This window comes from Pangasianodon hypophthalmus, chromosome 28, assembly GCF_027358585.1.
Source record: "Pangasianodon hypophthalmus isolate fPanHyp1 chromosome 28, fPanHyp1.pri, whole genome shotgun sequence".
NCBI classification, from domain to species: Eukaryota; Metazoa; Chordata; class Actinopteri; order Siluriformes; family Pangasiidae; genus Pangasianodon; species Pangasianodon hypophthalmus.
Genome location: NC_069737.1, coordinates 16,019,249 through 16,046,748, shown reverse-complemented (window position 1 = coordinate 16,046,748; position 27,500 = coordinate 16,019,249). Strand labels below are relative to the sequence as shown.

General features: G+C 40.7%; 4 protein-coding genes and 1 gene segment (V, D, J or C); all 5 read left to right on the top strand.

Moving 5' to 3' along the window:
- LOC117596329 (uncharacterized) overlaps positions 1-1,500 on the top strand; it is a 2,432-nt gene extending 932 nt beyond the window's left edge. The window contains exons 3-6 of the mRNA XM_053230906.1: positions 1-55; positions 205-365; positions 717-863; positions 1,018-1,500. The exon at positions 1-55 is cut by the window's left edge and continues 38 nt beyond it. Of these exons, the coding sequence (XP_053086881.1) occupies positions 1-55; positions 205-365; positions 717-863; positions 1,018-1,220 (566 nt within the window). The 3' untranslated portion in view covers positions 1,221-1,500. The remainder of the gene's footprint in view (positions 56-204; positions 366-716; positions 864-1,017) is intronic.
- A 1,222-nt stretch (positions 1,501-2,722) lies between these two features.
- On the top strand, positions 2,723-4,346 carry LOC113547328 (uncharacterized). The gene is made up of 5 exons (XM_053231102.1): positions 2,723-2,813; positions 2,939-3,337; positions 3,531-3,677; positions 3,938-3,996; positions 4,133-4,346. Exons 1-5 carry the CDS (start codon positions 2,777-2,779, stop codon positions 4,268-4,270), a joined length of 780 nt encoding a protein of 259 aa, XP_053087077.1. The 5' UTR covers positions 2,723-2,776; the 3' UTR covers positions 4,271-4,346.
- Positions 4,347-12,169: 7,823 nt separating this feature from the next.
- On the top strand, positions 12,170-13,217 carry LOC128317670 (T cell receptor alpha variable 19-like). The segment is given in 2 exon segments: positions 12,170-12,358; positions 12,484-13,217. Coding segments are annotated over 2 exon segments (486 nt in total).
- Positions 13,218-16,477: 3,260 nt separating this feature from the next.
- Positions 16,478-19,012, top strand: LOC117596328 (uncharacterized). The gene is made up of 4 exons (XM_053231053.1): positions 16,478-16,649; positions 16,775-17,173; positions 17,263-17,424; positions 17,681-19,012. Exons 1-4 carry the CDS (start codon positions 16,613-16,615, stop codon positions 17,881-17,883), a joined length of 801 nt encoding a protein of 266 aa, XP_053087028.1. The 5' UTR covers positions 16,478-16,612; the 3' UTR covers positions 17,884-19,012.
- Positions 19,013-19,694: 682 nt separating this feature from the next.
- LOC128317650 (uncharacterized) lies at positions 19,695-22,520 on the top strand. Its single transcript, XM_053230905.1, has 6 exons — positions 19,695-19,716; positions 20,866-20,902; positions 21,028-21,120; positions 21,269-21,429; positions 21,651-22,159; positions 22,307-22,520. The coding sequence occupies exons 1-5, from the start codon at positions 19,695-19,697 to the stop codon at positions 21,992-21,994; spliced, it is 657 nt and encodes a 218-aa protein (XP_053086880.1). The 3' UTR covers positions 21,995-22,159; positions 22,307-22,520.
- Positions 22,521-27,500: the final 4,980 nt, after the last annotated feature.

The window sequence follows — 27,500 nt, the reverse complement described above, 5'->3', positions numbered from 1 at the left end:
GAAGTGGAGATGAGAGTCAGACGAGGAGACGACGTCACTCTCTTCTGCGACTGTGGTAGGAAAAGTGGATTTAATCCAGTGTGGTTTAGAAACTGCTCACATCAAAATCATCCTCGTTTCATGATCTCAAGTAAAGATTGGGGCCGCACTGGAAATACCTGGTAGTGCTGTTACACGTTACTGGTTTGTGTTTAATGACTCCAGCAACACACACGATCTACTGATTAAGAACGTCACAGAAGCAGATCTGGGCCTGTACTACTGCGCTCTACATGAGAAAAATATTTCAAAGGATAAAAACGGCGTCATCATCAGCAGGGACGTGTATCATTACGGAAACAGATCCACTCGACTCTCTCTACTCGGTAAGATTGTCTGATAATTCCTTCACTCACTTATTGCTCAAGTTTATTGTCTTTGCTGATATTTTGAAATATTATGTGTTTTCATCAGAGAAGGTCTCTCCATGCTTAACTCTCTCTCCAAGCACCCCGACCCCGAGTGTATCAGAGCCGAGTGTTAGCTGGAAGCTGGTGTTCAGTGTGTGTGTTGTGTGTGTGTGTGTGTGTGTGTGTGTGTGTGTGTGCTGTGTGTGTTCCTCAGCAGAACCCTGTCGCAGTGTGTGTGAGCCGAGTGTATCAGAGCCGAGTGTTAGCTGGAAGCTGGTGTTCAGTGTGTGTGTGTGTGTGTGTGTGTGTGTGTGTGTTCCTCAGCAGAACCCTGTCGCAGTGTGTGTGAGCCGAGTGTATCAGAGCCGAGTGTTAGCTGGAAGCTGGTGTTCAGTGTGTGTGTTGTGTGTGTTCTCCTCTCCTCACTCCTCTCCTCCATCTGTGTGTACTGCCTCTGCACAAACACCACTAAAGGTACTCACACACTCGCTCTAATCACTAACACTGTCTCTGATCAGCATTTAGGCATTTTATCTTAAGTATTTGGGGCGTGGCTTCAGACAGACAGCTTTCAATAATCTTTAGCAAATTGTTTCACTACTTTAAGATGGCTTTATTTCATTCACAGCAAAAGCCAAAGCTGATCTGGCAGGAAGTGACAAAAGGACGACTCGGAGATGTGATGAGGTTGGAGAAGATGAGGTCTGTTACGCCGCTTTGGACATCCAGAACATTGAGAAGAAGAAGACGAAGAGGAAGAAGAAGAGAGTTCAGCACTCTGATTTCAGCACATATTCAGAGGTCAGAACTGAGAGAACTGAGGGATGCTGAGGAGGCGTTAATGAAAGTTGTATTACATCACAGTGTATGATTTTGATAAACTGTTTTTACATCCTTAATGACATTAATCATCCAGAGTGAAATGAAGTTTAAATGCTTACTGTCATATTCTTGCTGATGTGAAAAATGTGTGAATGGAAAAAAAAAGAAAAAAAAGGTTCATTTCTGAATAATGTATAACACAGAACCTGCAGTACGTCCAAATAAAGTTACTGCTTGTGGGATTTTACCTTCAACTTGAGACTACAGAGGATCAATGAGTTCAATACACTTCTGAACCTCAAGCACACACACACACACTCTCACTTCCTGTATGTGCACAAACACTGATATCACATACACACATGACATGTCTTACTAAAATAGTTAGTGAACATATCAGATTATTAAAACAGTTATTATATATAAACAACTATTAATAAATATTAGAATATAACTAATATACTAATATAAATATTATTAAAATCTCTCCTCTTCTCTTAAACACTGAGAGTGTGTGAGCAACAAGACAGGAAACCCACAGTGAGGCCCTGCAGCTCAGGACACACACACACACACACACACCTCCTGTAATCACTGATCTCAGATCTGTTCTTCACTGTGCAGACTGAACATATAGAGCTGGTTAAAGTGATAAAACTGATCCAGGATCTGATTTAAACATTAGTTAGTGCTGGTGAGTGAACAGTGTGTGAACAGTTTTGCTGCTGCTACAGAAACACTGAGACAGAACTGATGCTTTTAACTGAGGTCAAAGGTCAGCTACAATACCTGAACTTAATATAATAAATGTTGTAATGATGAACTTTAACACTTAGTGTGGTCCTTGTTTTTCTGCATCACTGGCACCTCAAAATACCTTTCAGTTTCTGAGAAACACACACACACACACACACACACACATACACAGACAATGGAAAGTTTTTGTGGTTAGAGACGGTCACTTCATAAACACAAAGAACCAAAACACCTTTCAGTTTCTGAGAAACACACAACCACAAGACACACACACACACACACACACCCCTCTGTACATACACACAGGAATCTATGCTCTGTTCTCTCAGGCCCTGGCAGCTAAAGCCACTTCCTGTGCATCTTTACTTACTGATCTAACATCAGCTTTACACTGTAGAAGTCAAATGATCAAAGCCATTAATAACAGAGACACTGATCTTGGATCAGCTAAAACACACACGGGATAGATGTGCTTAAATTACTTGCTTAAGTTACACAACTTGATTTTGTCTAACTAACAAAATATACTAATTATGCTAAACTTACAATCACAAGACAGTAACACTCGACCTGCTGCACAACGAGGTGTAAGAAACATGAGCGAAGAAAAAAACACAGAAAAATGTTAAAAGACAGGTGAGGTTTGTTGATCTCACGCTTGTCTAAACATCACAGTTTAACCGCAACCAATGAGCTGCTAGAGAGAGCGAGAGAGCATTTTTCCACTGATGTGGACCAATCAGATTAAAGAACACACAACCGCATGAAAGAGCTTCAGCAGCACGAGCCGCTCAGCACCAGTGTCTGAGATGGAGACATCAAGAGTCGCTCTCATCGCTCTCGTGTGTAAGTCACATTTAACTTTTACACACTTTCTACATTTCCAAAGTGTGTTTTGAGACTGAACTAGGGTTGTGTAGAAGTTTGTACACCCTCCTTAGTGTAATGTAAAGTGTGATGTTGTGTTGCAGGTGTTGTGTTCTCCAGTCAGAAGAGGATCTCTGGAGCAGAAGTGGAGATGAGAGTCAGACGAGGAGACGACATCACTCTCTACTGCGACTGTGTTTGGAAAGTTGGATTAAAAACAGTGTGGTTTAGAAACTGCTCAGAAAAGGATCATCCTCGTTTCATGATCTCACTTGCTGATTTGGTAGATAGTGAGGTATCAGGTGGTGATTTGACACATTACTTTTTTCTGGTAAATGATTCCACCAACACACACGATCTACTGATTAAGAACGTCACAGAATCAGATCAGGGCCTGTACTACTGCGCTATGAGTGAGAAAATCATTTCAAAGGATAAAGACAGTGTCGTAATCAACAGCGGTGTGTATTATGGAAACAGATCCACTCGACTCTCTCTACTCGGTGAGATTGTCTGATCATTTATCTTTAACTGTCTGACACAGCTTTATTTTCTTCATTCTTCTAAAACTGAAAAAATCTTATGGTGACATTTTGGATCCCAAATAATAAAATATATCAGTTTGAAATGTTATGTTTGTGTGTGTGTGTGTGTGTGTGTGTGTGTGTGTGTGTGTGTGTGTGTGTTCCTCAGCAGAACCCTGTCGCAGTGTGTGTGAGCCGTGTGTATCAGAGCCGTGTGTTAGCTGGAAGCTGGTGTTCAGTGTGTGTGTTGTGTGTGTTCTCCTCTCCTCACTCCTCTCCTCCATCTGTGTGTACTGCCTCTGCACAAACACCACTAAAGGTACTCACACACTCGCTCTAATCACTAACACTGTTTCAGCATTAAATACAACAGGAATTAAGTCTTCTCTTCGCCATCAAGGAGGCGTCTCTACTCACCTGTCAATCATTTTGTCTGCCAATTCAGAAAATTCTGTCTCTGATCAGCATTTAGGCATTTTATCTTAAGTATTAGGCCGTGGCTCAGACAGATAGCTTTGAACAATCTTTAGCAAATTTCTTTTGTTTCAATAATTTAAGAAGACATCATTTCATTCACAGCAAAAGCCAAAGCTGATCTGGCAGGAAGTGACAAAAGGACGACTCGGAGACTTGATGAGGTAATACACTCATATAAATTTTATAAAAGACAAGTTGAACTGTGAACATTTGAAATGTCTAATTACCGTCTGCACTGTAACTCTACATACTGTCCTCATTTAGAAACTTTTATAAAAAAGTTTTTATACTCTGTAGGTTGGAGAAGATGAGGTTTGTTACGCCTCATTGGACATCCAGAACCTCAAGAATAAGACGAAGAGGAAGAAGAGAGTTCAGCACTCTGATTTCAGCACATATTCAGAGGTCAGAACTGAGAGAACTGAGAGATGCTGAGGAGGCGTTAAGGAGCTGTGTAATTTTAAACTCTTGCCTCTTGAACTTCATTGCTTGTATCGCTAATCTTTATTAATTTTTTCATTATTTTAATAATTGTAATAATTTTTAGATAAATTATAACACTGGAATTGTTTAAAATGATAAAACTAGCTTTATATAATAATGTTATTGTCACACTCTTGTATAAAATGTATTATGTGAAAAAATAATAAACACCTTAATAAAAAAGTATATTACATTTGTGAGGCAGTGGTTTCACAGACTCCAGAAAACCCCCACCCCAGGGGAAAAGGGGAAGAATGATGGCAATACTCGCCGAGATGTTATAGTGCAAGCTGATGATTTATTTACAGTGCTCAAGAGGTGATCCAGTAGGGGGAAAAAAAAACCAAAGCTATATACAAAGTTACAAACAAACAAACAACAAACAAACAAACAAACAAAATACTTTAACTCTATAACTCCAACAAATATTGCTCACGGCACCACAGTTGCACGCTCGCTCGAAAACAACAACTAACCTACCAACCACACCACACACTGGTTTGGGGCTCTCTTTTAAACCCTAAGACCCACCCCTCTTTGGATTAAACCAACTAACAAGGAAGGTACAGGGTAAATAGGCACATATTTTACAATAATACACCCATATCATACATACCTATTTAAGATATCATCTACTACATAATATTTATATATCTTTGCACTATAAAATAAAACATTATACACAATAATAGCAAATAAACATATAACGTAATCATAAAAACATTTCGCGATTGCCCTACGGGACACGCAGTAGACTAAACTGTTTCCGGTTGCTTCGCGCCAATTCTGGCAGTATATAGCCAGGCCTATGGAGGAAACGCCACACGAAGAACCCACTACACAGACAATAACAAGCACAAACCACCAGTGTGTATTTAAGACATCAAACAAAGAAAAAGAAAGCAAAACACCGTAAACCATTGACTCAAATATATGTATGTGTGTTTGTGTTGTCATGCGCAGCGTGAATTAATGTCAGGGGATGAAACGGAGTGGATATGTTTGTGTTTATGAAAGTCCAGTATGCTAATAGCATGCGTGTGCACCCACATCACCTCAGCAGGGGTTTACGGAGGAAGAATGAAGTAAGTTGCGGTGTGTGTGTGTGTATGTGTGTGTGTTAACCAATAGGGCCAGGCCACTTCCTCACAACATTCAACGATGAAGTTCTCAGATGAAGACAAACTGTTAACCTTGTAGGAATCGAGACTATCAAACTGAAGAAACTGACTGTCTCTCCAACCACACACAGGACAAAGACATCCCTTCACACCCAACGGACCTAAGATGGCTCCAGCCTGTCTAGGCTAAACGACAGGTCGTTAAACATTAAGGGATGATAACGGTCATCGGAACGCAGAAAACCCCAAAAAAGGGTGTAAATTACCCCTCCGTGGAACTGACCTCGAATTGACCACCCTTAACAGATGCCTTTTGTTTGGATTAGGGAACTGGTTGAGATTTATCACACTACACCCTACTCAGCTTCAAGTGACCTTTGTTCCCAACTGAACCAGTAAAAGGACTCCAGGCCTAAGACTCCTCCACTTTTAAGAATGTTCTTTTCTTTCTCTGTATCTGCCTTATTTTATTTCAATGTAATCGTTGAGTTTGTGTTAAATCTGTATGGGGAATATGCATTCCCACAACCTGTATTAAACCAGAGGGCAAGAGTTAACTTACACTTCAGCCACGGCGACTTCTCACATGGTGGGAAGTCCAGTGTTACCTCCAAATCACATACTCTAACCAGCATTATATTACAACCCCACTATTAATGGAATTGTATAATATTAAGTCTGTTTCTTTCTGTAAACATGCCATTACACCCAGTAGCTAATGGCTATGGCTAATGTATGTCATGTGTAGTATCTGCATGCTTGTCTTCATGTGCTGAAGCTGTTGATGATTTGCAATTCTCAGTACCTCATATCATACATTTATTATAAACATTAAAGGTAAATAAGACCACTTCACATGGACATTAAAAAGGAGGCACCCCGGGAGGGGTCGCTTGCAAATTAGCTGCAGGGCCAGCCAAGCCACTCTCCAATCATCTCCAAACCGGCCTGCGGTTGGTTGAAGACCTCAAGAGGCCGGCTCATCTAAACTAACATAAAACCACATGCCCAAAACACAGAAATACAGGAACGCAACAACAAAGAACAAAGAACAGAGCCGGAGCGGGAGCTGGAGCTGAAACTGGAACGGAGCTGGGACCAGAACAGAGCTGGAACAGGAAGAGAACCTGCCCCAGAAGATTCCAAGACTTGCATCACCGAACCTCGCTTGACTCGACCCTTCGCCCAGCCGTCCAGACTCCAGCCTCCCTCTCCGGCGACGATCAACAACTTCTCTAACATCCTCCAACTCCAGTCCGACTAGAACCTGCTGACCCACACCAACTCCTTCCATTCACCACCTAGGCAAAGCAAGTATTGATACCTCCCAACTTCATTAAGCTGGTGCAGTAAACCTAAAACTCTTTTCACCGATTAATGCTGATTTATGTTGATGGTTCACTCAGGTCAGGATCTCATGATTTGTCAGGTTTATGTCTAAGAACTCAACTCTCTGATTATTCTCACTGGTTCTTCTCATTCCATATCCCTACGTGTATGAATGTGTATGTCTGTGTGTGTGTTGGTTGCGTGTAGTAGTTAGGATATGTGTATAGTAGTGTAGTATATATGTGTAGTAGTTTAGTATATGTATATAGTAGCTTAGTATAATAAAGTCTTGTCTGATGTTTAAAGGCCAGTGTCTTGTGTCTCTGTGCTTCAAATTTATTGCCTTAAACTGCCGATCTTGTTACTGTGCTCTCAATATAGTGTTTCACTATATTTAAGATATTATTGCCGGTGGCCACGGAGGTAATATCCCATGCACAATTAATAAATACACTAATTTCAACTTATCGCTGGACGAATAGTTGATCAGCTATTAAAATATTAAGTTTACAAATTTCCCCTTTTGAGCTGATCTGCTAATGTCCTACATATTTTGGTGGAGAATACATCAGCTTAACCTAAATGAGCTAAATTTTCCCTACAACCTGTTGTAGGAAAAGGGTAACATGGGGTTGTGTTCAGGGGTCATGTGAAGCAACCAATAGCCTTTTCCTAGTTTTAATTTTAGGATGAACAGAAACCTCCCCAGCTACTCACTAAGCCTGTCCACTTAACATATGGAGAGGGTGTCACCTCAAACAGTATTTGTAGCTGTTAGTAGTCGATACAGAATCAGAGAGTTCCATCTAGCTTGCTTACAAGACACTGACCAAAGTACCAAAGCACCCTGTCCTGGAAGTGATCCTTCAAAAGAAGGTTTTGGAGCAGTGTAAGGTTTGTAAGTAGGAGGCATTCAGGGTAAGGACCAGTACTCACTACACCAGATGAAATGCTTGAAGTTGGACTCACCTCCTCCAACCTGGACCTCCTGCAAGCTGGTCTGCATGATTTTTTATCAACCTCCTCAATGTGTTGTTTCATCCTCCCTTGCCACATCCAGCAGTTCCTGGGGTCTTTGACTGTACAGGCAAAAGCATCATGTCCCTACCACACTGGAGGCCTAGGGTAAGCTCGCCATGATCATACAGTGGTTAGTATTCTGCATTGATGAAGCAAGTGGTGGCTCAATGGTTAAGGTTCTGGGTTACTGATCTGAAGAGTGCGAGTTGTTGCCATTGTTGGGCCCTTGAGCAAGGCCCTTAACCCTCTGTACTCCAGGGGTGCTGTATCATGGCTGACCTTTTGCTCTGTCCCCAGTTTCCTAACTAGGATATGCAAAGAAAAGAATTTCACTGCGCTGTAATGTATATGTGACAAATAATTTAAATTCAATTTTATTTGTATAGTGTTTTTAACAGTGGACGTTCTCACACAGCAGCTTTACACAAAATAAATACATTCAGGATCTAAATTTTAAATGTATGAATTTATCCCTAATGAGCAAGCCAGAGGCGATGGTGGTGAGGAAAAACTCCCAGAGATGATATGAGGAAGAAACCTTGAGAGGAACCAGACTCAAAAGGGAACCCATCCTCATCTGGGTGACACCGGATAGTGCAATTGTAAAGAAATCCCTTCAATAACTGTGTACTACATGGACAAATAGTGCAACTGTGTAACCAGGAAATTCATTACAGTTCAGATAAAGTCTGTTTTGTTTTACCTATCCAGTGTCCACTGATGGAGACCCGAGTGCAACACTGTTCGTGACAACTGCAGCCCCAAAGCCACCACACTGGTATCTAAGGAGTAGCATGTGTAGATCAACAGAGAGAGAGAGACAGGGAGAGAGATGGAGACAAAGGGAGAGATTGTTAGTTATGCTTTTTGTCCTGTAATGGTTAAGGACAATGTACTTTGCATGCAGAGTGCAAGCAGGGACTCCGGCAAGACTAGCTGTGACAGCATAACTAAAAGGGAGAGCCAGAAGCTAACACAGACATGAAGGCACCCTGGGACATGAAGCGTCCAGCCACTCCACCGTCAACAAACCTGAGTGAATGTGTGAGAGTGGGGGCGGTGACAGCAACCAAACATCTCAGTTCACCACAACACTCTATGCTTGTTAACCCTCCAGATCTGCTCCTTTACTTAAGAAGTAAAGTTGACTAAACAAATATGTTTATAGCCTAGACTTAAACACTGAGACTGTGTGAGCCCCAAACACTAAGTGGAAGGCTGTTCCATAACTGTGGGGCTTTGTAAGAGAAAGCTCTACCTGCTGATGTAGCCTTCACTATTCAAGGTACCAATAAATAGCCTGCACCCTTTGATCGAAGTAGTCGTGGCGGATCATAAAAGACCAAAATTTCACTCTGGTACTGTGGGATGAGACTATTCAGTGCTTTATAGGTCAATAGTAGTATTTTATAATCAATACAATAAAATAAAAGAAATTTGATTGGGAGCCAATACAGGGGTGATGTGGTCATATCTTCTGGTTCTAGTAAGGACTCTCGCTGCTGCATTCTGGACTAACTCGAGCTTGTTTATGCACCTACTGGAACAGCCAGACAGTAAGGCATTACAATAATCCAACCAAGAGGTAACAAAAACATGAACTAATTTTTCTGCATCATGTAGTGACATTATATTTCTTATCTTAGCAATATTTCTGAGATGAAAGAAGGCTATGCTAGTAACATTATCTACATGAGCTTCAAATGAAAGACTGGAGTCAATAATCACACCAACGTCTTTTACTGCTGCACATGATGAAACAGAAAGGTCATCCAGAGATACTATGTAATCAGAAAGCTTACTTCTAGCTGCGTGTGGTCCTAATACAAGTACTTCTGTCTTATCAGAATTAAGTAGAAGGAAGTTAATAAGCATCCAGTGTCTAATGTCCTTTACACATTCCTCAACTTTATTAAGCTGGTGTCTGTCATGGGGCTTTGCTGAAACATACAACTGTGTGTCAACAGCGTAACAGTGGAAACTAATACCACGTTTATGAATAATTTTGCCCAGAGGTAGCATATATAAAGAAATGAGCAGTGGGCCTAAAACAGAACCTTGTGGAACACCAAACTTTACCTTAGTATGCATAGAGAAGTCACCATTTACATCTACATACTGATAACGATCAGTCAAATAAGACCTGAGCCAGGAAAGGGCTGTTCCCATAATGCCTACAACATTTTCTAGTCTAATGAGGAGAATCGCATGATCAATGGTATCAAAAGCTGCACTAAAGTCAAGCATCACAAGCAAGGAGACACAACCATGATCAGAGGCCAGCAGTAAGTCATTTACCACTTTAACCAGCGCTGTCTCTGATGAGGCCTAAATCCTGACTGATACATTTCATGAATGTTATTCCTATGTAGGTATGAACATAACTGCTGTGCTACAACCTTTTCTAGGATCTTGGCAATAAAGGGGAGGTTTGATATTGGTCTATAGTTAGACAACTGACAGGGGTCAAGGTCAGTTTTTTAATAACTGGTTTGATAACTGCTAGTTTAAAAGATTTAGGTACATAGCCAGTGCTAACAGAAGAATTGATTATTTTAGAAGAGGTTCAATTGTTTCTGGAATTATCTGTTTGAAGAAACAAGTAGGTAAAGGATCTAGCATACAAGTTGAAGATTTTGATGAGAAAATTAGTGAAATTAGTTCAGTCTCTTGAAGGAGAGTAAAACATTCTAATTGTTCATCTGATATCATTATATTATTATCTACAGGGTTAGTTATAAAACTGTCTGGTTTTAAATTAATAGTCTGAATTTTTTGCCTGATATTTTCAATTTTGCCATTGAAAAAATTCATGACGTCATCACTGCTATATAATGATCGTGTGCATGTTTCTATGGTGGTCTTATTCCTAGTTAATTTTAAATATTAAATGAGAATCTAGGATTATTTTTGTTATCTTCAATTAGGGTGGAGAGATACATTGATCAAGCAGCACTAAGAGATTTTCTATAGCGCAGGAGGATCTCCTTCCATGCTGTTTGAAATACTACCAATTTAGTTCGACACCATTTACTTTCTAGTTTTCGAGTAGTCTGTTTTAAGGTGTGTGTGTCATCATTATATATAGCTTTTTCTATCAATTTTCTTTTTAACTGGAGCTACCTTATCTAGCGTGTAACGGAACGTTCACTTGCCTGATCAAGTTCTTCGGAATCAGACAGTGATCCAATCATGGTTGATAAAGGTCTCTTGTAACTAGAAACAGCACCCAAGGTAGCAAGAGGTCCAGGTCATGTATGTCCTCATCCTCCACCTTCTGCTTCAGGGTTTGTTTGAAGTGCTGAAATAATCCATCTCTGCAGGGGGTAAACCATCATTGTAAACTGTTTTACCTGGACAAGTTTTCTTTACAGACTGAGCACAGCTTGTTTATTTTAAACCTTTTAAATATTACTTTCCCGAATCATTTGAACCTGCAATAAATCCTAATGCATTTAATTGCGTTGGGAATTTGAACTCAAAACCTACTGAGAAGTAGCCCATCGCCTTAACCACTGAGCTACCACTGCTAAAAACAAGTGGCTTCTCTTTCACAGCTCCTGACCATGGTTATGGTGTCCTCAGTTTGCTTTGCTAGCTTTTTAAAGCTTGGGGTTGGAGGACTTTTCTTCCTACAGCTTCCTGAATTTTTACAAGGAACGAGATAATGAAGTGGTCCATGGCCATCCTGTCCATAACTGGCACTGCTGTGATTTAATTTCCATAAGCCACTGACATGGAGAAACTGTTTCATTCATTCATGGGACAGGCTGGTCCCTGTGGGGGTTTGGACAAGTTAGCAACTTCAGTCTCACTGAAACAGGAAACCCACAGTGAAGCTCTGCACCTTAGGCTGCACACTCGTCTCCTTCACTCACTGATCTCTGATCTCCTGTTTGCCCTGTAAGTGAAATCCTGTCATGTGATTCTGACATGTCAGTAATGTTTAATATGATTGACAACAAGCAGCTCGTCCAGAGGCCCACTTCAAGGGAAACAAAATATTTGGTCCTTAATTTAACGAATCTGAAGCTTACACAAGAGGTTAAAAGAGAGCTCAACTATATTTGGTGAGACAATAAATCTTTGTGTTAAACCTGATTAAGTTGTAGAAGTAAAATGTATTTTTGCTCCTAAATGAATACTAGGAAGAAAAATACATTTTGCTTCTACAACTTAATCAGGTTTAACACAGAGCTTTATTGTTTCTGCTGTAGTGGCTTTTTGTTTTGAATGGAAAAAGTGTTTGTTAGCCACAAACCTGTATTCACGACCCCCAAGGTGATAAAAAAAAATGTTCCACTGGCTTTGACCAATCGTGTGTATGCTACATCAAAGGCCTGGTATGAAATGTCATCGTTTGGGGTTTGTGCATCTCTGACGTGTATCAACATCACAGTTTAACCGCAACCAATGAGCTGCTAGAGAGAGCGAGAGAGCAGTTTTCCACTGACGTGGACCAATCAGATTAAAGAACACACAACCGCATGAAAGAGCTTCAGCAGCACGAGCCGCTCAGCACCAGTGTCTGAGATGGAGACATCAAGAGTCGCTCTCATCGCTCTCGTGTGTAAGTCACATTTAACTTTTACACACTTTCTACATTTCCAAAGTGTGTTTTGAGACTGAACTAGGGTTGTGTAGAAGTTTGTACACCCTCCTTAGTGTAATGTAAAGTGTGATGTTGTGTTGCAGGTGTTGTGTTCTCCAGTCAGAAGAGGATCTCTGGAGCAGAAGTGGAGATGAGAGTCAGACGAGGAGACGACGTCACTCTCTACTGCGACTGTGTTTGGAAAAGTGGATTAAAAACAGTGTGGTTTAGAAACTGCTCAGAAAAGGATCATCCTCGTTTCATGATCTCACTTGATGATTTGATAGCTAGTGAGGTATCGGGTGGTGATTTGACACGTTACTCATTTCTTGTAAATGATTCCACCAACACACACGATCTACTGATTAAGAACGTCACAGAATCAGATCAGGGCCTGTACTACTGCGCTATGAGTGAGAAAAAGTTCATGGATAATAACAACAGTGTCACGTACCCCCACGATGTGTATCATTATGGAAACAGATCCACTCGACTCTCTGTACTCGGTAAGATTGTCTCCTATTCATTGAGTTGGATTTTCAGTCATTTGTAATTCTTGCTGTTTGAAATGTGTGAGTTTTTCTCAGCAGAACCCTGTCCCAGTGTTTGTGTGTGTGTGTGTGTGTGTTCCTCAGCAGAACCCTGTCGCAGTGTGTGTGAGCCGTGTGTATCAGAGCGGAGTGTTAGCTGGAAGCTGGTGTTCAGTGTGTGTGTTGTGTGTGTTCTCCTCTCCTCACTCCTCTCCTCCATCTGTGTGTACTGCCTCTGCACAAACACCACTAAAGGTACTCACACACTCGCTCTAATCACTAACACTGTTTCAGCATTAAATACAACAGGAATTAAGTCTTCACTTTGCCATCAAAACATTTAGATCATTAAATATCACTATAAAATTAGTTTTTTTATTCATTAATAGTCTCATTTAAAAATGTCCTTGACCCTTACACTTTACTTCACATCTCAGAATGATAAGCTGACCTTACAATCATTTTGTCTGTCCGTCCAGAAAACAGCCTCTTTTACACGTTTAGCTTATATATTTACGGTGTGGCCTTAGAGGATGGATGCATTTGTTCAAAGTTTTGAACCATCTAGCTTCAAATAACTTTCACCAAATGACATCATTCCCTTCACAGCAGAAGCTAAAGCTGAACTGGCAGGAAGTGACAAAAGGATAACTTGGAGACATGATGAGGTATGATACAAATATAGACATTAAAAATTACCGACTGAACTGTTGACGTTTGCGTCAAAAATATCTAACAACTGTATGCATTTTAACACAAGATACGATCTCTTTTAGAAACTTTTAGAAACCTGCTAACATCCATTTCTGTTTTTTCCCACTGTAGGTTGGAAAAGATGAAGTTTGTTACACCTCGTTGGACATCCAGAGCCTCAATAAGAAGCAGAAGCAGAAGCAGAAGAAGAGAGTTCAGCACTCTGATTTCAGCACGTATTCAGAGGTCAGAACTGAGAGGACCGAACGCTGCTGAAGAGGCATCTATGACTTCTAAAATTTGTACTACATCAAAGTGCATTATTTTATAAACTGTTTTTAACAATATTAAACATAGAGCATGAAATGAATTTGAAATATTTAGAAGTGCACATTTTTAAATTTGCTACGTGTGCATTTTTATTTCTAATTTCTGCTTAGATGGTTCTCTTTTTTTTTTTTTTTTTTATCAAATATGACACTGAAATTGAATAAACTGATAAAACTACCTTTTTATTGAAATGCCTAATTTTCATGTTCTTGCTGATGTGAAAAAATACATTACATTTATTGCACTTGTGTGTCTGGCTTGTTTGCTTGATTTCATCCTTTTCTAACGGCCCTCAGCGGATCGTTCCTGGCCCAGCTCTTATTTCCATGGTTGTTATCAGTTTGAAGATGTAAATGGTGATATGTTACCTCTGGGTACAATTATTCATAATCATGGTATTAACTTCCACTGTTATGCCAATGACACACAGCTGCATGTTTCAGCAAAGCCAGACGAGAGACACCAGCTTAATAAAGTTGAGGAAAGTGTAAAGGACATTAGACACTGAATGTTCAGGAACTTCCTCCTACTTAATTCTGACAAGACAGAAGTACTTGTACTGATAAGATGCTGGACCTCTGGTCCTGCCTGCGCCATCCTGATCCTCTACTTCTGCTTGGAGCCTCTTTCACCTGAGATTCTCTGACTGCTGCTGAGGATGGCCTCACATGGTTAGCCTGAAGTTTGCAGTGAGGCTGCTGTGGATGGAACCACTCAGATACCCTAAAGAAGATCTCACTATCCTCTGTGACCTAGAAGATGATGGGTTCCCTTTTGTGTCTGGTTCCTCTCCAGGTTTCTCCCTCACTTCACCTCTGGCTTGCTCATTAGGGATAAATCTAAATTTATATCTATATCTGAATATTTACAAAGCTGCTTTGTGGCATGTCCATTATTATATAAATAAAATAGATGTGTTTGTCATCTTCTTTTGCTTTACATGTTTCTTTAAGCTTACTGCAATGGAAACCTGTCCGCTGTGCAGCTGTGCATGTTTGCAGACATCCTGCATGTTGTTCTTGCCAACAACCACATGGTGCCATTTGATGAAGGCAGCTACGATCTGATAATCCGAGACGAGACTGAAGGTCCTCCATCCTCCAGCTATGTGCCACAAAACAGCGGAGTGACCTGCAGCTAGTGAACATACAGTAGACAAGAAATAAAGCATTGCATCTCTTCTCCTTTCTTAAACCCAGAGATTGTGTGTGCTACAAGACAGGAAAACCACAGTGAGGCCCTGCAGCACACAACACACACACACACACACACACACACACACAGGTCTTTAATCAGACCTCAGATCTGTTCTACACAGTGCACACTGAATATTTAGAGTTCTCCAAAGTGAAAAAGCTGATCTGATTTAGAAGTGCAAAAAAAATTCAATTCAATTCATTTTTAGTCGTATACCGCTTTGAACGATGGACATTGTCACAAAGCAGCTTTACAGAAATAAATACATGCACATTAAATTAAATCAAAATAAATTGTAAATATGTGAATTTATCCCTAATGAGCAAGCCTGAGAAGATGGTGGTGAGGAAAAACTCCCTGAGAAGATATGAGGAAGAAACCTTGAGAGGAACCAGACTCTAAAGGGAACCCATCCTCATCTTGATGACTACACACATCTTTCCTCAGTCAGGTCATGAAAGGGTCCAACAAACCCTCCCCAGTGAATGCAACGTGTATTTATTGTGCTATTGTCTATCACCACCACCGAGTAGCTAAGCATCAGAAGGTATTCATGCTCCCTGAGCTATCCTCATTTACTGTCACCTGAGTTCACTTTGTGTAGCCATAAAACCCTCTTCTGGGCTGAGTAAGCTAACGTAGATCATATGCTCTCCTGCTCTGACAGGAGATCCAGACATGATCTAGATAAAGATAATAATAAGTAAAAAATAATATAAATGGAGCAGACGTACATGGACAAGCAAGTGAGCAACTTCAGTCTCGCTGAAACAGGAAACCCACAGTGAGGCCCTGCGCCTCAGTAATTCTGAGTAATTCAGTCTTCTACATCACTCCCCTCCTTCAGTCACTGATCTCAGATCTGTTTTACACCCTGAAGGTTAAATCTTAAGTCACTTAGGACAGAACTAGGTACAAAAAATGACCTTGTTATTGTACATCATATGAGTGGATATATTTCTGATCTGTCATGTGGCTCTGATATTTAAGTGATGATGGATTTAATCAAACGTAAGTAACATTTCTAGAAGCCGACTTTAAGGGAAACTAAATATCTGGTCCTAAATGTTACAAATCTGAAGCTTGCAAGAATTCAAAAGTCAGCTGACTTCTATTTCCTGAGACGATAAAGCTCTGTACTGAACCTGATCAAGTTATAGAAGGAAGATCATTTTTGCACTGCAAGCAGTTTAAAACCGCTGTAGTGGCTTTTTGTTTTGAACGGAAAAAGTGTTTGTTAGCCACAAACCTGTATTCACGACCCCCAAGGTGATAAAAAATGTTCCACTGGCTCTGACCAATAGTGTTAAAGATTCTATCTACATCACAGTCTTCATTTTAAAACCCTAAACGTCACACCGCAAGCATGAAGCCAATAGAGAGCAGGGGATATTTTCCACTGACGTGGACCAATCAGATTAAAGAACACACAACCGCATGAAAGAGCTTCAGCAGCACGAGCCGCTCAGCACCAGTGTCTGAGATGGAGACATCAAGAGTCGCTCTCATCGCTCTCGTGTGTAAGTCACATTTAACTTTTACACACTTTCTACATTTCCAAAGTGTGTTTTGAGACTGAACTAGGGTTGTGTAGAAGTTTGTACACCCTCCTTAGTGTAATGTAAAGTGTGATGTTGTGTTGCAGGTGTTGTGTTCTCCAGTCAGAAGAGGATCTCTGGAGCAGAAGTGGAGATGAGAGTCAGACGAGGAGACGACGTCACTCTCTACTGCGACTGTGTTTGGAAAGTTGGATTTATTCCAGCATGGTTTAGAAACTGCTCAGAAAAGGATCATCCTCGTTTCATGATCTCAAATAAAGATTGGAGCCTTTATGAAATACCTGGTAGTGCTCTTACACGTTACTGGTTTGTGTTTAATGACTCCAGCAACACACACGATCTGCTGATTAAGAACGTCACAGAAGCAGATCAGGGCCTGTACTACTGCGCTCTACATGAGAAAAATATTTCAAAGGATAACAATGGCATCATCATCAGTGATGTGTATCATTACGGAAACAGATCCACTCGACTCTCTCTACTCGGTAAGATTGTCTGATAATTCCTTCACTCACTTATTGCTCAAGTTTTATTGTCTTTGCTGATATTTTGAAATATTATGTGTTTTCATCAGAGAAGGTCTCTCCATGCTTAACTCTCTCTCCAAGCACCCCGACCCCGAGTGTATCTGAGCCGAGTGTTAGCTGGAAGCTGGTGTTCAGTGTGTGTGTTGTGTGTGTTCTCCTCTCCTCACTCCTCTCCTCCATCTGTGTGTACTGCCTCTGCACCACTAAAGGTACTCACACACTCGCTCTAATCACTAACACTGTTTCAGCATTAAATACAACAGGAATTAAGTCTTCTCTTCGCCATCAAGGAGGCGTCTCTACTCACCTGTCAATCATTTTGTCGGCCAATTCAGAAAATTCTGTCTCTGATCACCATTTAGGCATTTTATCTTAAGTATTTGGGGCGTGGCTTCAGACAGACAGCTTTCAATAATCTTTAGCAAATTGTTTCACTACTTTAAGATGGCTTTATTTCATTCACAGCAAAAGCCAAAGCTGATCTGGCAGGAAGTGACAAAAGGACGACTCGGAGATGTGATGAGGTTGGAGAAGATGAGGTCTGTTACGCCGCTTTGGACATCCAGAACATTGAGAAGAAGAAGACGAAGAGGAAGAAGAAGAGAGTTCAGCACTCTGATTTCAGCACATATTCAGAGGTCAGAACTGAGAGAACTGAGGGATGCTGAGGAGGCGTTAATGAAATGTGTATTACATCACAGTGTATGATTTTGATAAACTGTTTTTACATCCTTAATGACATTAATCATCCAGAGTGAAATGAAGTTTAAATGCTTGCTGCTTGTGCTTCATGGTTTTATGTCTGGTTCATTATTTTTAGATTAAATAAAATACTGAAATTGATTAAACTGTTATCACTACATATATATTGAAATATATAACATGATAACTTTTTAACATGAACACAAATCACACCAACAAGAGAGGTGTTTGAGGAATTTAAACTGTCTGGGAGAGAGGAAGAGGAGTGAGGGTGAGTGCGTTAGTGGAGAAGGAGGGTTTGGGATGATCCTGAACCTGCCATGAGCTGTTTGTTAGTTCCAGCATCAGGGCAGAGCAGTGATCAGGTTGCTCTCATGTGGTGGCTCAGACGTTTGGGTGTGAAGTTTCAGCACTGAGCTGGAGGCTGAGCATCTTCTGGGAGGTCTGCGTGGGAAATAATAGAGTTGCGTTAGAATGAGCAAGAATTTTTCTCCTTATCTGTCATCTTCTTCACTCTTCACTCCTAAGCTTACTGTAATTGTAACCTCTCTATCATGTGTGTTTACAGTCAGCCTTGTCTGCACATGCTTTGTTGTTTTATTGCTGTCCTTGGGCTCACTGTCTGGGTGCAGAACCTACCCAGGAACTGTCGATTCCATTCAATACCAATCATGATCTCATGATCTGAGACAAGCGTGAAGTGCCTCCGTCCTCCAGCTACGTGCTGCAAAACGGCAGTAGTGCTGGTGAGATCTCAGGACTATTGAGCTACTGGAAGGTTGCAGGTTCTCAGTGAAAGCTGCACAGGGTTTAGGACATCCAGAATCAGCTTGTTGGTCTTCAGGGGGCATGTAAACCAACCAGTAGTCTGTATTTAGTTCCACTATTACTAACCAGATAAATGGAACCCTCTTAAGCTATTCAGTGGACGCGTTCAGTTAGAGATGGAGGGTGGAGTGTCACCTCAAACACCTTTTATAGCCTTCAGTAGTCCTTTCAGAATCAGAGACTTCCATCCAGCTTCCATCCAGCGTTGGGTATCATGACTCAGCGCCTTTAAGCTAATGTAGTGATGCCACCTCGCAGCTCGAGCATTCCCAGTTCACTCCTCAGATCAGTTTACTGCCTGCATGGTTGTTTTGCTCGCACATGCATGAGAGAAAAACCTCTCGTTCGTGTGAATAAAAAAAAAAATCTAATCATGTCTGAATAATGTATAACACAGAACCTGCAGTACGTCCAAATAAAGTTACTGCTTGTGGGATTTTACCTTCAACTTGAGACTACAGAGGATCAATGAGTTCAATACACTTCTGAACCTCAAGCACACACACACACACACTCTCACTTCCTGTATGTGCACAAACACTGATATCACACACACACATGACATGTCTTACTAAAATAGTTAGTGAACATATCAGATTATTAAAACAGTTATTATATATAAACAACTATTAATAAATATTAGAATATAACTAATATACTAATATAAATATTATTAAAATCTCTCCTCTTCTCTTAAACACTGAGAGTGTGTGAGCAACAAGACAGGAAACCCACAGTGAGGCCCTGCAGCTCAGGACACACACACACACACACACACCTCCTGTAATCACTGATCTCAGATCTGTTCTTCACTGTGCAGACTGAACATATAGAGCTGGTTAAAGTGATAAAACTGATCCAGGATCTGATTTAAACATTAGTTAGTGCTGGTGAGTGAACAGTGTGTGAACAGTTTTGCTGCTGCTACAGAAACACTGAGACAGAACTGATGCTTTTAACTGAGGTCAAAGGTCAGCTACAATACCTGAACTTAATATAATAAATGTTGTAATGATGAACTTTAACACTTAGTGTGGTCCTTGTTCTTCTGCATCACTGGCACCTCAAAATACCTTTCAGTTTCTGAGAAACACACACACACACACACACACAGACAATGGAAAGTTTTTGTGGTTAGAGACGGTCACTTCATAAACACAAAGAACCAAAACACCTTTCAGTTTCTGAGAAACACACAACCACAAGACACACACACACACCCCTCTGTACATGCACACAGGAATCTATGCTCTGTTCTCTCAGGCCCTGGCAGCTAAAGCCACTTCCTGTGCATCTTTACTTACTGATCTAACATCAGCTTTACACTGTAGAAGTCAAATGATCAAAGCCATTAATAACAGAGACACTGATCTTGGATCAGCTAAAACACACACGGGATAGAGGCACTTAAATGTTCTTTAATGCCTTAAATAACTGTATTAAAAACTTTTATTTAATAAAATTTAATCACATTATAAGAATGTAAATCTCTATTTTCTTACCCAAGAAAAGACAGAGTTGGTTACAATAATGACTTTGTAATTATACATCATATGAGTGTACATATTACTGATCTGTCACGTGACTCTGAAGTTTCAGTGACGTCAGATTTCAACAAAGATAAGTAACATTTTTACAGGCCCACTTAAAGTGAAAGTAAATCTAATCTGGTATAAAAGTTTACAAATCTGAACTGAGTTTAAATTCAGCACTTCTATTTCCTGACACAATAAAGCTTTGTGATGAATTTGAGTTGTATTTTTTCTTCTAAATGAATAAGGCACTGCAGGCAGTTTTAAACCGCAGTAGTGGCTTTTTGTTTTGAACAGAAAAAGTGTTTGTTAGCCACAAACCTGTATTCACGACCCCCAAGGTGATAAAAAATGTTCCACTGGCTTTGACCAATCGTGTTAAAGATTCTATCTACATCAAAGGCCTGTTCTAAAGAAAAGGCATTGTTTGTGCATTTCTGACTAAACATCACAGTTTAACCGCAACCAATGAGCTGCAAGAGAGAGCGAGAGAGCAGTTTTCCACTGACGTGGACCAATCAGATTAAAGAACACACAACCGCATGAAAGAGCTTCAGCAGCACGAGCCGCTCAGCACCAGTGTCTGAGATGGAGACATCAAGAGTCGCTCTCATCGCTCTCGTGTGTAAGTCACATTTAACTTTTACACACTTTCTACATTTCCAAAGTGTGTTTTGAGACTGAACTAGGGTTGTGTAGAAGTTTGTACACCCTCCTTAGTGTAATGTAAAGTGTGATGTTGTGTTGCAGGTGTTGTGTTCTCCAGTCAGAAGAGGATCTCTGGAGCAGAAGTGGAGATGAGAGTCAGACGAGGAGACGACGTCACTCTCTACTGCGACTGTGGTAGGAAAAGTGGATTTAATACAGTGTGGTTTAGAAACTGCTCACATCAAAATCAACCTCGTTTCATGTTCTCGAGTAAAGATTGGGTCTTTTCTGAAATAAGTGGTAGTGCTCTTACACGTTACTGGTTTGTGTTTAATGACTCCAGCAACACACAGGATCTGCTGATTAAGAACGTCACAGAAGCAGATCTGGGCCTGTACTACTGCGCTCTACATGAGACAAATATTTCAAAGGATAAAAACGGCGTCATCATCAGCAGGGACGTGTATCATTACGGAAACAGATCCACTCGACTCTCTCTACTCGGTAAGATTGTCTGATAATTCCTTCACTCACTTATTGCTCAAGTTTTATTGTCTTTGCTGATATTTTGAAATATTATGTGTTTTCATCAGAGAAGGTCTCTCCATGCTTAACTCTCTCTCCAAGCACCCCGACCCCGAGTGTATCAGAGCCGAGTGTTAGCTGGAAGCTGGTGTTCAGTGTGTGTGTGTGTGTGTGTGTGTGTGTGTGTGTGTGTTCCTCAGCAGAACCCTGTCGCAGTGTGTGTGAGCCGAGTGTATCAGAGCTGAGTGTTAGCTGGAAGCTGGTGTTCAGTGTGTGTGTTGTGTGTGTTCTCCTCTCCTCACTCCTCTCCTCCATCTGTGTGTACTGCCTCTGCACAAACACCACTAAAGGTACTCACACACTCGCTCTAATCACTAACACTGTTTCAGCATTAAATACAACAGGAATTAAAGCTGCTGTTGGAAAATCCTTTGTTGGTCAGCAACATTTACACACAACAGAAATATCTGAATTCACTTCACACCACAGCGCTGTTGAATTCTGGATTGTGATTGGTCAGAAACTGTTGATGAATTTTCTATAAGACTTCACAGTCTTTGTTCTTCTACAGAATAAAGGCTCAGACTGTACTCATGAGATGTTCTAATGTCTCAGTGTTCCTCATTCCCAGTGTGGAGACGCTTCTCTTTGTTTTTTCTCCTCAGGTTCTGAAAAGAGGGGAGAGCCACTCACTGAAAATGACTTTCAGGTATTTTACACACAGACACTCATCTTCATTTAGTCTTTAACCTGCTGTAATAATACCTCTCTCTCTTTCTCTCTCTCTCTCTCTCTCTCTCTCTCTGTCTCTCTCTCTCTCTCTGTCTCTCTCTCTCACTCTCACTCTCTCTCTCAGGTGCATCAGTGTGAGAGGAGTGTAAACGGGGAGTTCTGTTGTCACACTGAAGTCTTTTACACACTTCAGAAACCAGCAATCAAATCAGACTAAACGCACACACACACACACACACACAAACACACACACACTTGCTCCACTTGTTTGCTTTATAATGTGCACTTGTTAATAGATGATTAGTGTATGTTTGTGATTGCATTTGTAATAAATACTAAAGACAAATCTGTTCATTTCATTTTAATTTCACTTTTATCTCTGTCACTGTCAGGTCTTACGTTTTATTCTGCAGCAGTGTCAGTGTCAGTGTGTGTGTGTGTGTGTGTGTGTGTGTGTGTGGAAGTTATTATCTGATTCAGGATCAGTTTCATTGTTGACACTGAGCCTGATGAGTCAACCACTAAACTGATCTGAGATCAGCAAGCACAGGAAGTGACCTGACCTGCTCTTACTGAGCTTCCTGTGTCTTTGAGTCAGAGTGAGAGAGAGAAAGAAAAAAAGAACGAAAGAAAGTGAGAGAGAGAGAAAGAAAGAGAGAGAGAGAGAATGAGGGAGGGTGGGAGGGAGACTTGTCATGTTACATCATGATCCATTATCGTGTGTGTGTGTGTGTGTGTGTGTTTGTGTGTGTGTGTGTTTGTGTGTGTGTGTTTGTGTGTTTGTGTGTGGTTTTCCTGTTTCAGAGCAATGGCTCACACACCCTGAGGGTTTGCAGGGGGAAGGAAAGATGCACTGTCTTATTTATCCAGTCATATGATTATTAAGGTTTTGCAACGTGTGTGTGTGTGTGTGTTTTAGAGAGAGAGAGAGAGAGAGAGAGAGAGATAGAAAGAAAGAGAGAGTTAATAAGCTGGGTGTGATTCAGTTTGGTAATAATGACACATCATGAATGCACGATGATAAAAGTGCAGAGATTTTGGGCAGTAGAGATTTGGGCAATAAAAGTATGAAACTAATGACATTTTGCAAATGCACAAAAATGACACATTGAACTGTGAAATTGATCCAAAAGCAAACCTGCGATTATGAGCTCCGCCCCCAAACGAGCCCTGAATCGGTCCAGGGTTTGGACTCAAGTATTCGGGCCAAATGTCAAAACATTCTTAGGTCACAACAAAGACAGCAGGCAAATCCCAAATCACAAAACTAAGACACAAACATGAATCAGAAAGGTGAATAAATGTGACATGGAGGTGTGTGCCTCGGTCACTAGGTGCTGGTCATGGAAAAAATCATGGCACACGTTATCTTCTGCAAGAACCCAGGACTTTTACTCAGCACTACAATGCATCAGTCCACTGTTAGAACCTGCTCTAGGGTCAGGGGTCAGGGGTCAGGCCATAGCAGAGTAAAAAAAAAAAAGTTTACTATAAAAACAAAATGGGGGTTGTCCGTATTTTCAGGAAGAGGGTTCAGATGGTACGGTGGTCCAGAAAATGAAGCCCATTACTTATCCTCTGAAAAGAGACACAGTCAATTCGAGTGAAATGATAATCATGCACTCATTCGCAACCTGTATGACACTCTATGAGTTATTTACCATTGAATTTTAAAGTAACTATATATCTGGAGTTTAAATTTCCACTTCTGGTGTCTGAAAGCTTGCTTGCAATTCTGTCCATCTTCAGCCTAAGAGAAATAATAGCTCCAAGTGTTGTGAGAAATATGATAATAAGAATCCTGTTTAATATCTAACAATTTCCAACATCAGAATAAGACTGCAAAAGAAACAAGCCCAAGGATGTAGATGAGGAGGCTCACCATGCTGTTGGATTTATAAATTTCACATTGCTTTATGTTAATAAATGTAATAAAGTTCACAAGCTCCAGTGTTCTGATTACAGTAAGAAACAGTTGCTGTCCGTGGTGCTGATTCCCGGCTCGATTTGGGTCTGATTTATGCCTCCTATCAAACAGACCACAGACGCTCCAGGGGCGTTACAGAGACTTCAGAGCTCAGCAGACTGGAAAAGGTGCTTTCTGAAACTGAACAGTACAAACTTCACATCTTCCACAGCGACTGGTCAGTGGCGATGTGTAAATAAACAATGGGTGCAAACTGGCAAAAGCTCGGACTGTCTCAGCTAGCGCTAAGACTTTTCAGAATAAATGAGCGTGTATGTGTAAGGGTGGGGGAGGGGGGTCTCATGGACATGTGAAATAAACTTATTTGATTTAATTATGTCTTGTCCTGGGTCAGGCATCACACATGATGGACCTGTTTAGTCCTTTCCAGGTTGGCCATAAGTTTAAGATTGATGTAGTTTAGCACCATGGGTTAGGATTAGGTTTAGTTCCTCAGGTTTAGGATTCAGGGCTAGTAGATTACAGTTTAGTTTCTCACTTGCTCAATCACAGAAATACATGAAAAGGAGACTCATGCAATGGACTAGTAATGAACATGCAAAGAATTAATCTGAATATAAAAGTTCAAAAATAATTAAGTAAATAATAAGGGCAGAGTCATGTGTACAGTGTCGTGGACTGTACCAAAAAAACTGCCACTGCTTCACTAAAGTCAACCTAAAAGGAGTGGGAAAAAAAACCCAAAACAAACTGGATCAGATGTTGCATTCATAGCATGCAATAATGATTCATTAATAAAATACAGTTGATTTATTGTTTTTTTTTATTATTTATGTAAAGACAATTAACAAAATAAACAAAAATTCATGATTTCATCATGTTGTATTTAATAACTGATCTAGGTTCTATCATATCAGTTAAGTCTACATTCTCTCACTTCTGATCTCTGAATATGTGCTGAAATCAGAGTGCTGAACTTTCTTCTGCTTCTTCTTCTTCTTGAGGTTCTTGATGTCCAACGAGGCGTAACAGACCTCATCTTCTCCAAGCTGCAGTGGTATTCCACACGAGTGTATTTCAGAGAAATTTTACATTTAAAAATACAAGATGTTCAACTCTTTTACATAAGTTATTTAGTTCAGCTTGTGTGTGTGTGTGTGTGTGTGTGTGTGTGTGTGTGTGTTGTAGTACCTCATCATGCTGCTGAGTGTTTCTGTCACTTCCTCCCTGATCAGCCTTTACTTGTGCTGTGAATGAAATAAAACAGAACGGCTGTGTTATGTAAAGTGACAGGACTGATAGCGAGTCATCACCACAGCCGTGAGCGAAGCGAGCCCTTTAACCCACGACGCTTCAGCTCAAGTGAAGATAAAAGTTTCTGACAAAATCTATAAACATTATTCTAAAGAAGTTTGGACAAAATGTCTGCAGGAGTGGTTGACTTTAGTTCAGGAGATAGTACCGTTACCTTTAGTGGTGTTTGTGCAGAGGCAGTACACACAGATGGAGGAGAGGAGTGAGGAGAGGAGAACACACACAACACACACACTGAACACCAGCTTCCAGCTAACACTCCGCTCTGATACACTCGGCTCTGATACACACGGGGTCGGGGTGCTTGGAGAAACAGTAACGCAGGGAGAGGCTTCTTCTGAGAAACACACACACAGCATTCAGTTTTAGGGTAACAATTTGGAAGGTTATGTTATTTTACACACTGAGACAAAGCAGCTCGTAAAATCTAAAACTGAGAATTAGTAAGCAATCTCACCAAGGAGGCCAAGCTGAAAGGCTCTTCCACAATCATCAGCGTTATGACTGGAAATCTCTCTATTCTCTAAAGCGCAGGAGTACAGGCCCAGATCTGAGTCTGTGATGTTCTTAATCAGCAGATCGTGAGATTTTGTGACGCCGTTACGCACAAATGAGTAACGAGGAAAAGTATTATTCTTTATATCCCCGGTTGCTATCATGAGACGAGGCTGATTCTCATCCACAGAGTTTCTAAACCACACTGTGTTAAAACCAGACTTCAAAACACAGTCGCAGTAGAGAGTGACGTTGTCTCCTCGTCTGACTCTCATCTCCACTTCTGCTCCAGAGATCCTCTTCTGACTGGAGAACACAACACCTGCAATGCAACAGGGTGTACACACTTCGATAAAAACCTCCCACACCTACACAACATCACTATTTACAAATTTATAAGTGATGAAAAAATGATCAATCTTTTTATGTAGAAAACCAGAAAACTACAGACTGACTGGGAACTTGTGAGGCCTCAAAACACACTTTAGAACATGAAAAAGTGTTAAATGTGACTTACACACGAGAGCGATGAGAGCGACTCTTGATGTCTCCATCTCAGACACTGGTGCTGAGCGGCTCGTGCTGCTGAAGCTCTTTCATGCGGTTGTGTGTTCTTTAATCTGATTGGTCCACGTCAGTGGAAAACTGCTCTCTCGCTCTCTCTAGCAGCTCATTGGTTGCGGTTAAACTGTGATGTTTAGACAAGCAGGAGACGCACAAACACCTTCTATATGGCGACTCTTTCATGTCTAATACCCAGTTGGTTAGTGACAGTGGGGTTTGTTTGATAACATTGTGCATTAACTGACAGCTTTTATCTTTTTTTATGCTGTTTGTGTGTAACTGTGTTAAAGATGTGTACTTTCCAAATATACTTTAATAGAAACTTAGGTTTAAACTCTACAGTATAAAGCTGTTCTTAGATCAGTGAATAAAGGCTCACAGGAAGTGGCCTGAACTGCATTGTGTATACGTGTGTGTGTGTGTGTGTGTGTGTGTGTGATGATGATGAAAGGGCCCAACAGGGTTAGGAACATCTGACTGTTTTGACCTTATGGGGACATTTGTCTGGTGCCCACAGGATTTTTCTTGTCCAAAAATTGCAGCTTTTATTTAAAAAACTAAAATAGCTGAAATGTTTTCTTTTGGTGACTGAGGTTAAGGCTATAGTTAGACGTAGCTGTAGCACAGCAGTAGCTAACTGCATTAATATTTATGTCAATGGAAGCCCTCACAAGTATAGTAAGACAAACGTGTGTGTGTGTGTGTGTGTGTGTCTGAAGCAGAAGCCAAAGTGATCATTTTATGCTGCATGATCTGTTATCTCAGACTGACCAGTTTGTAGAGGTGTAACACCTGCACATGCTGACCTTTGACCTTAACTAAAAGCCACAGTGCTGTCTCATTTACATACTTAAAGAAAGTAACCAGAACTCAACCACCAACTGATCTCAGATCTGTTTCACCACTTTAACCAGCTTTACATGTTCAGTGTGCAGAGTTCAGAACAGATCTGAGATCAGTGATAAACAAAGTCAATGTGTGTGTGTGTGTGTGTGTGGGAGGGGTGTTGTGGGTTTCC

Bases quoted from the DNA above. Each gene is read 5' to 3' on its own strand.
- LOC117596328 (XM_053231053.1), top strand. From the start codon at position 16,613: ATGGAGACATCAAGAGTCGCTCTCATCGCTCTCGTGT. The intron at 17,174-17,262 runs GTAAGATTGTCT...TGTTTTCATCAG, and splicing joins CACTCGACTCTCTCTACTCG to AGAAGGTCTCTCCATGCTTA. The intron at 17,425-17,680 runs GTACTCACACAC...TTTCATTCACAG, and splicing joins CTGCCTCTGCACCACTAAAG to CAAAAGCCAAAGCTGATCTG.
- LOC113547328 (XM_053231102.1), top strand. From the start codon at position 2,777: ATGGAGACATCAAGAGTCGCTCTCATCGCTCTCGTGT. The intron at 2,814-2,938 runs GTAAGTCACATT...GTTGTGTTGCAG, and splicing joins CGCTCTCATCGCTCTCGTGT to GTGTTGTGTTCTCCAGTCAG. The intron at 3,678-3,937 runs GTACTCACACAC...TTTCATTCACAG, and splicing joins CTGCACAAACACCACTAAAG to CAAAAGCCAAAGCTGATCTG.
- LOC128317650 (XM_053230905.1), top strand. From the start codon at position 19,695: ATGCTTTTAACTGAGGTCAAAG. The intron at 20,903-21,027 runs GTAAGTCACATT...GTTGTGTTGCAG, and splicing joins CGCTCTCATCGCTCTCGTGT to GTGTTGTGTTCTCCAGTCAG. The intron at 21,430-21,650 runs GTAAGATTGTCT...TGTGTTCCTCAG, and splicing joins CACTCGACTCTCTCTACTCG to CAGAACCCTGTCGCAGTGTG.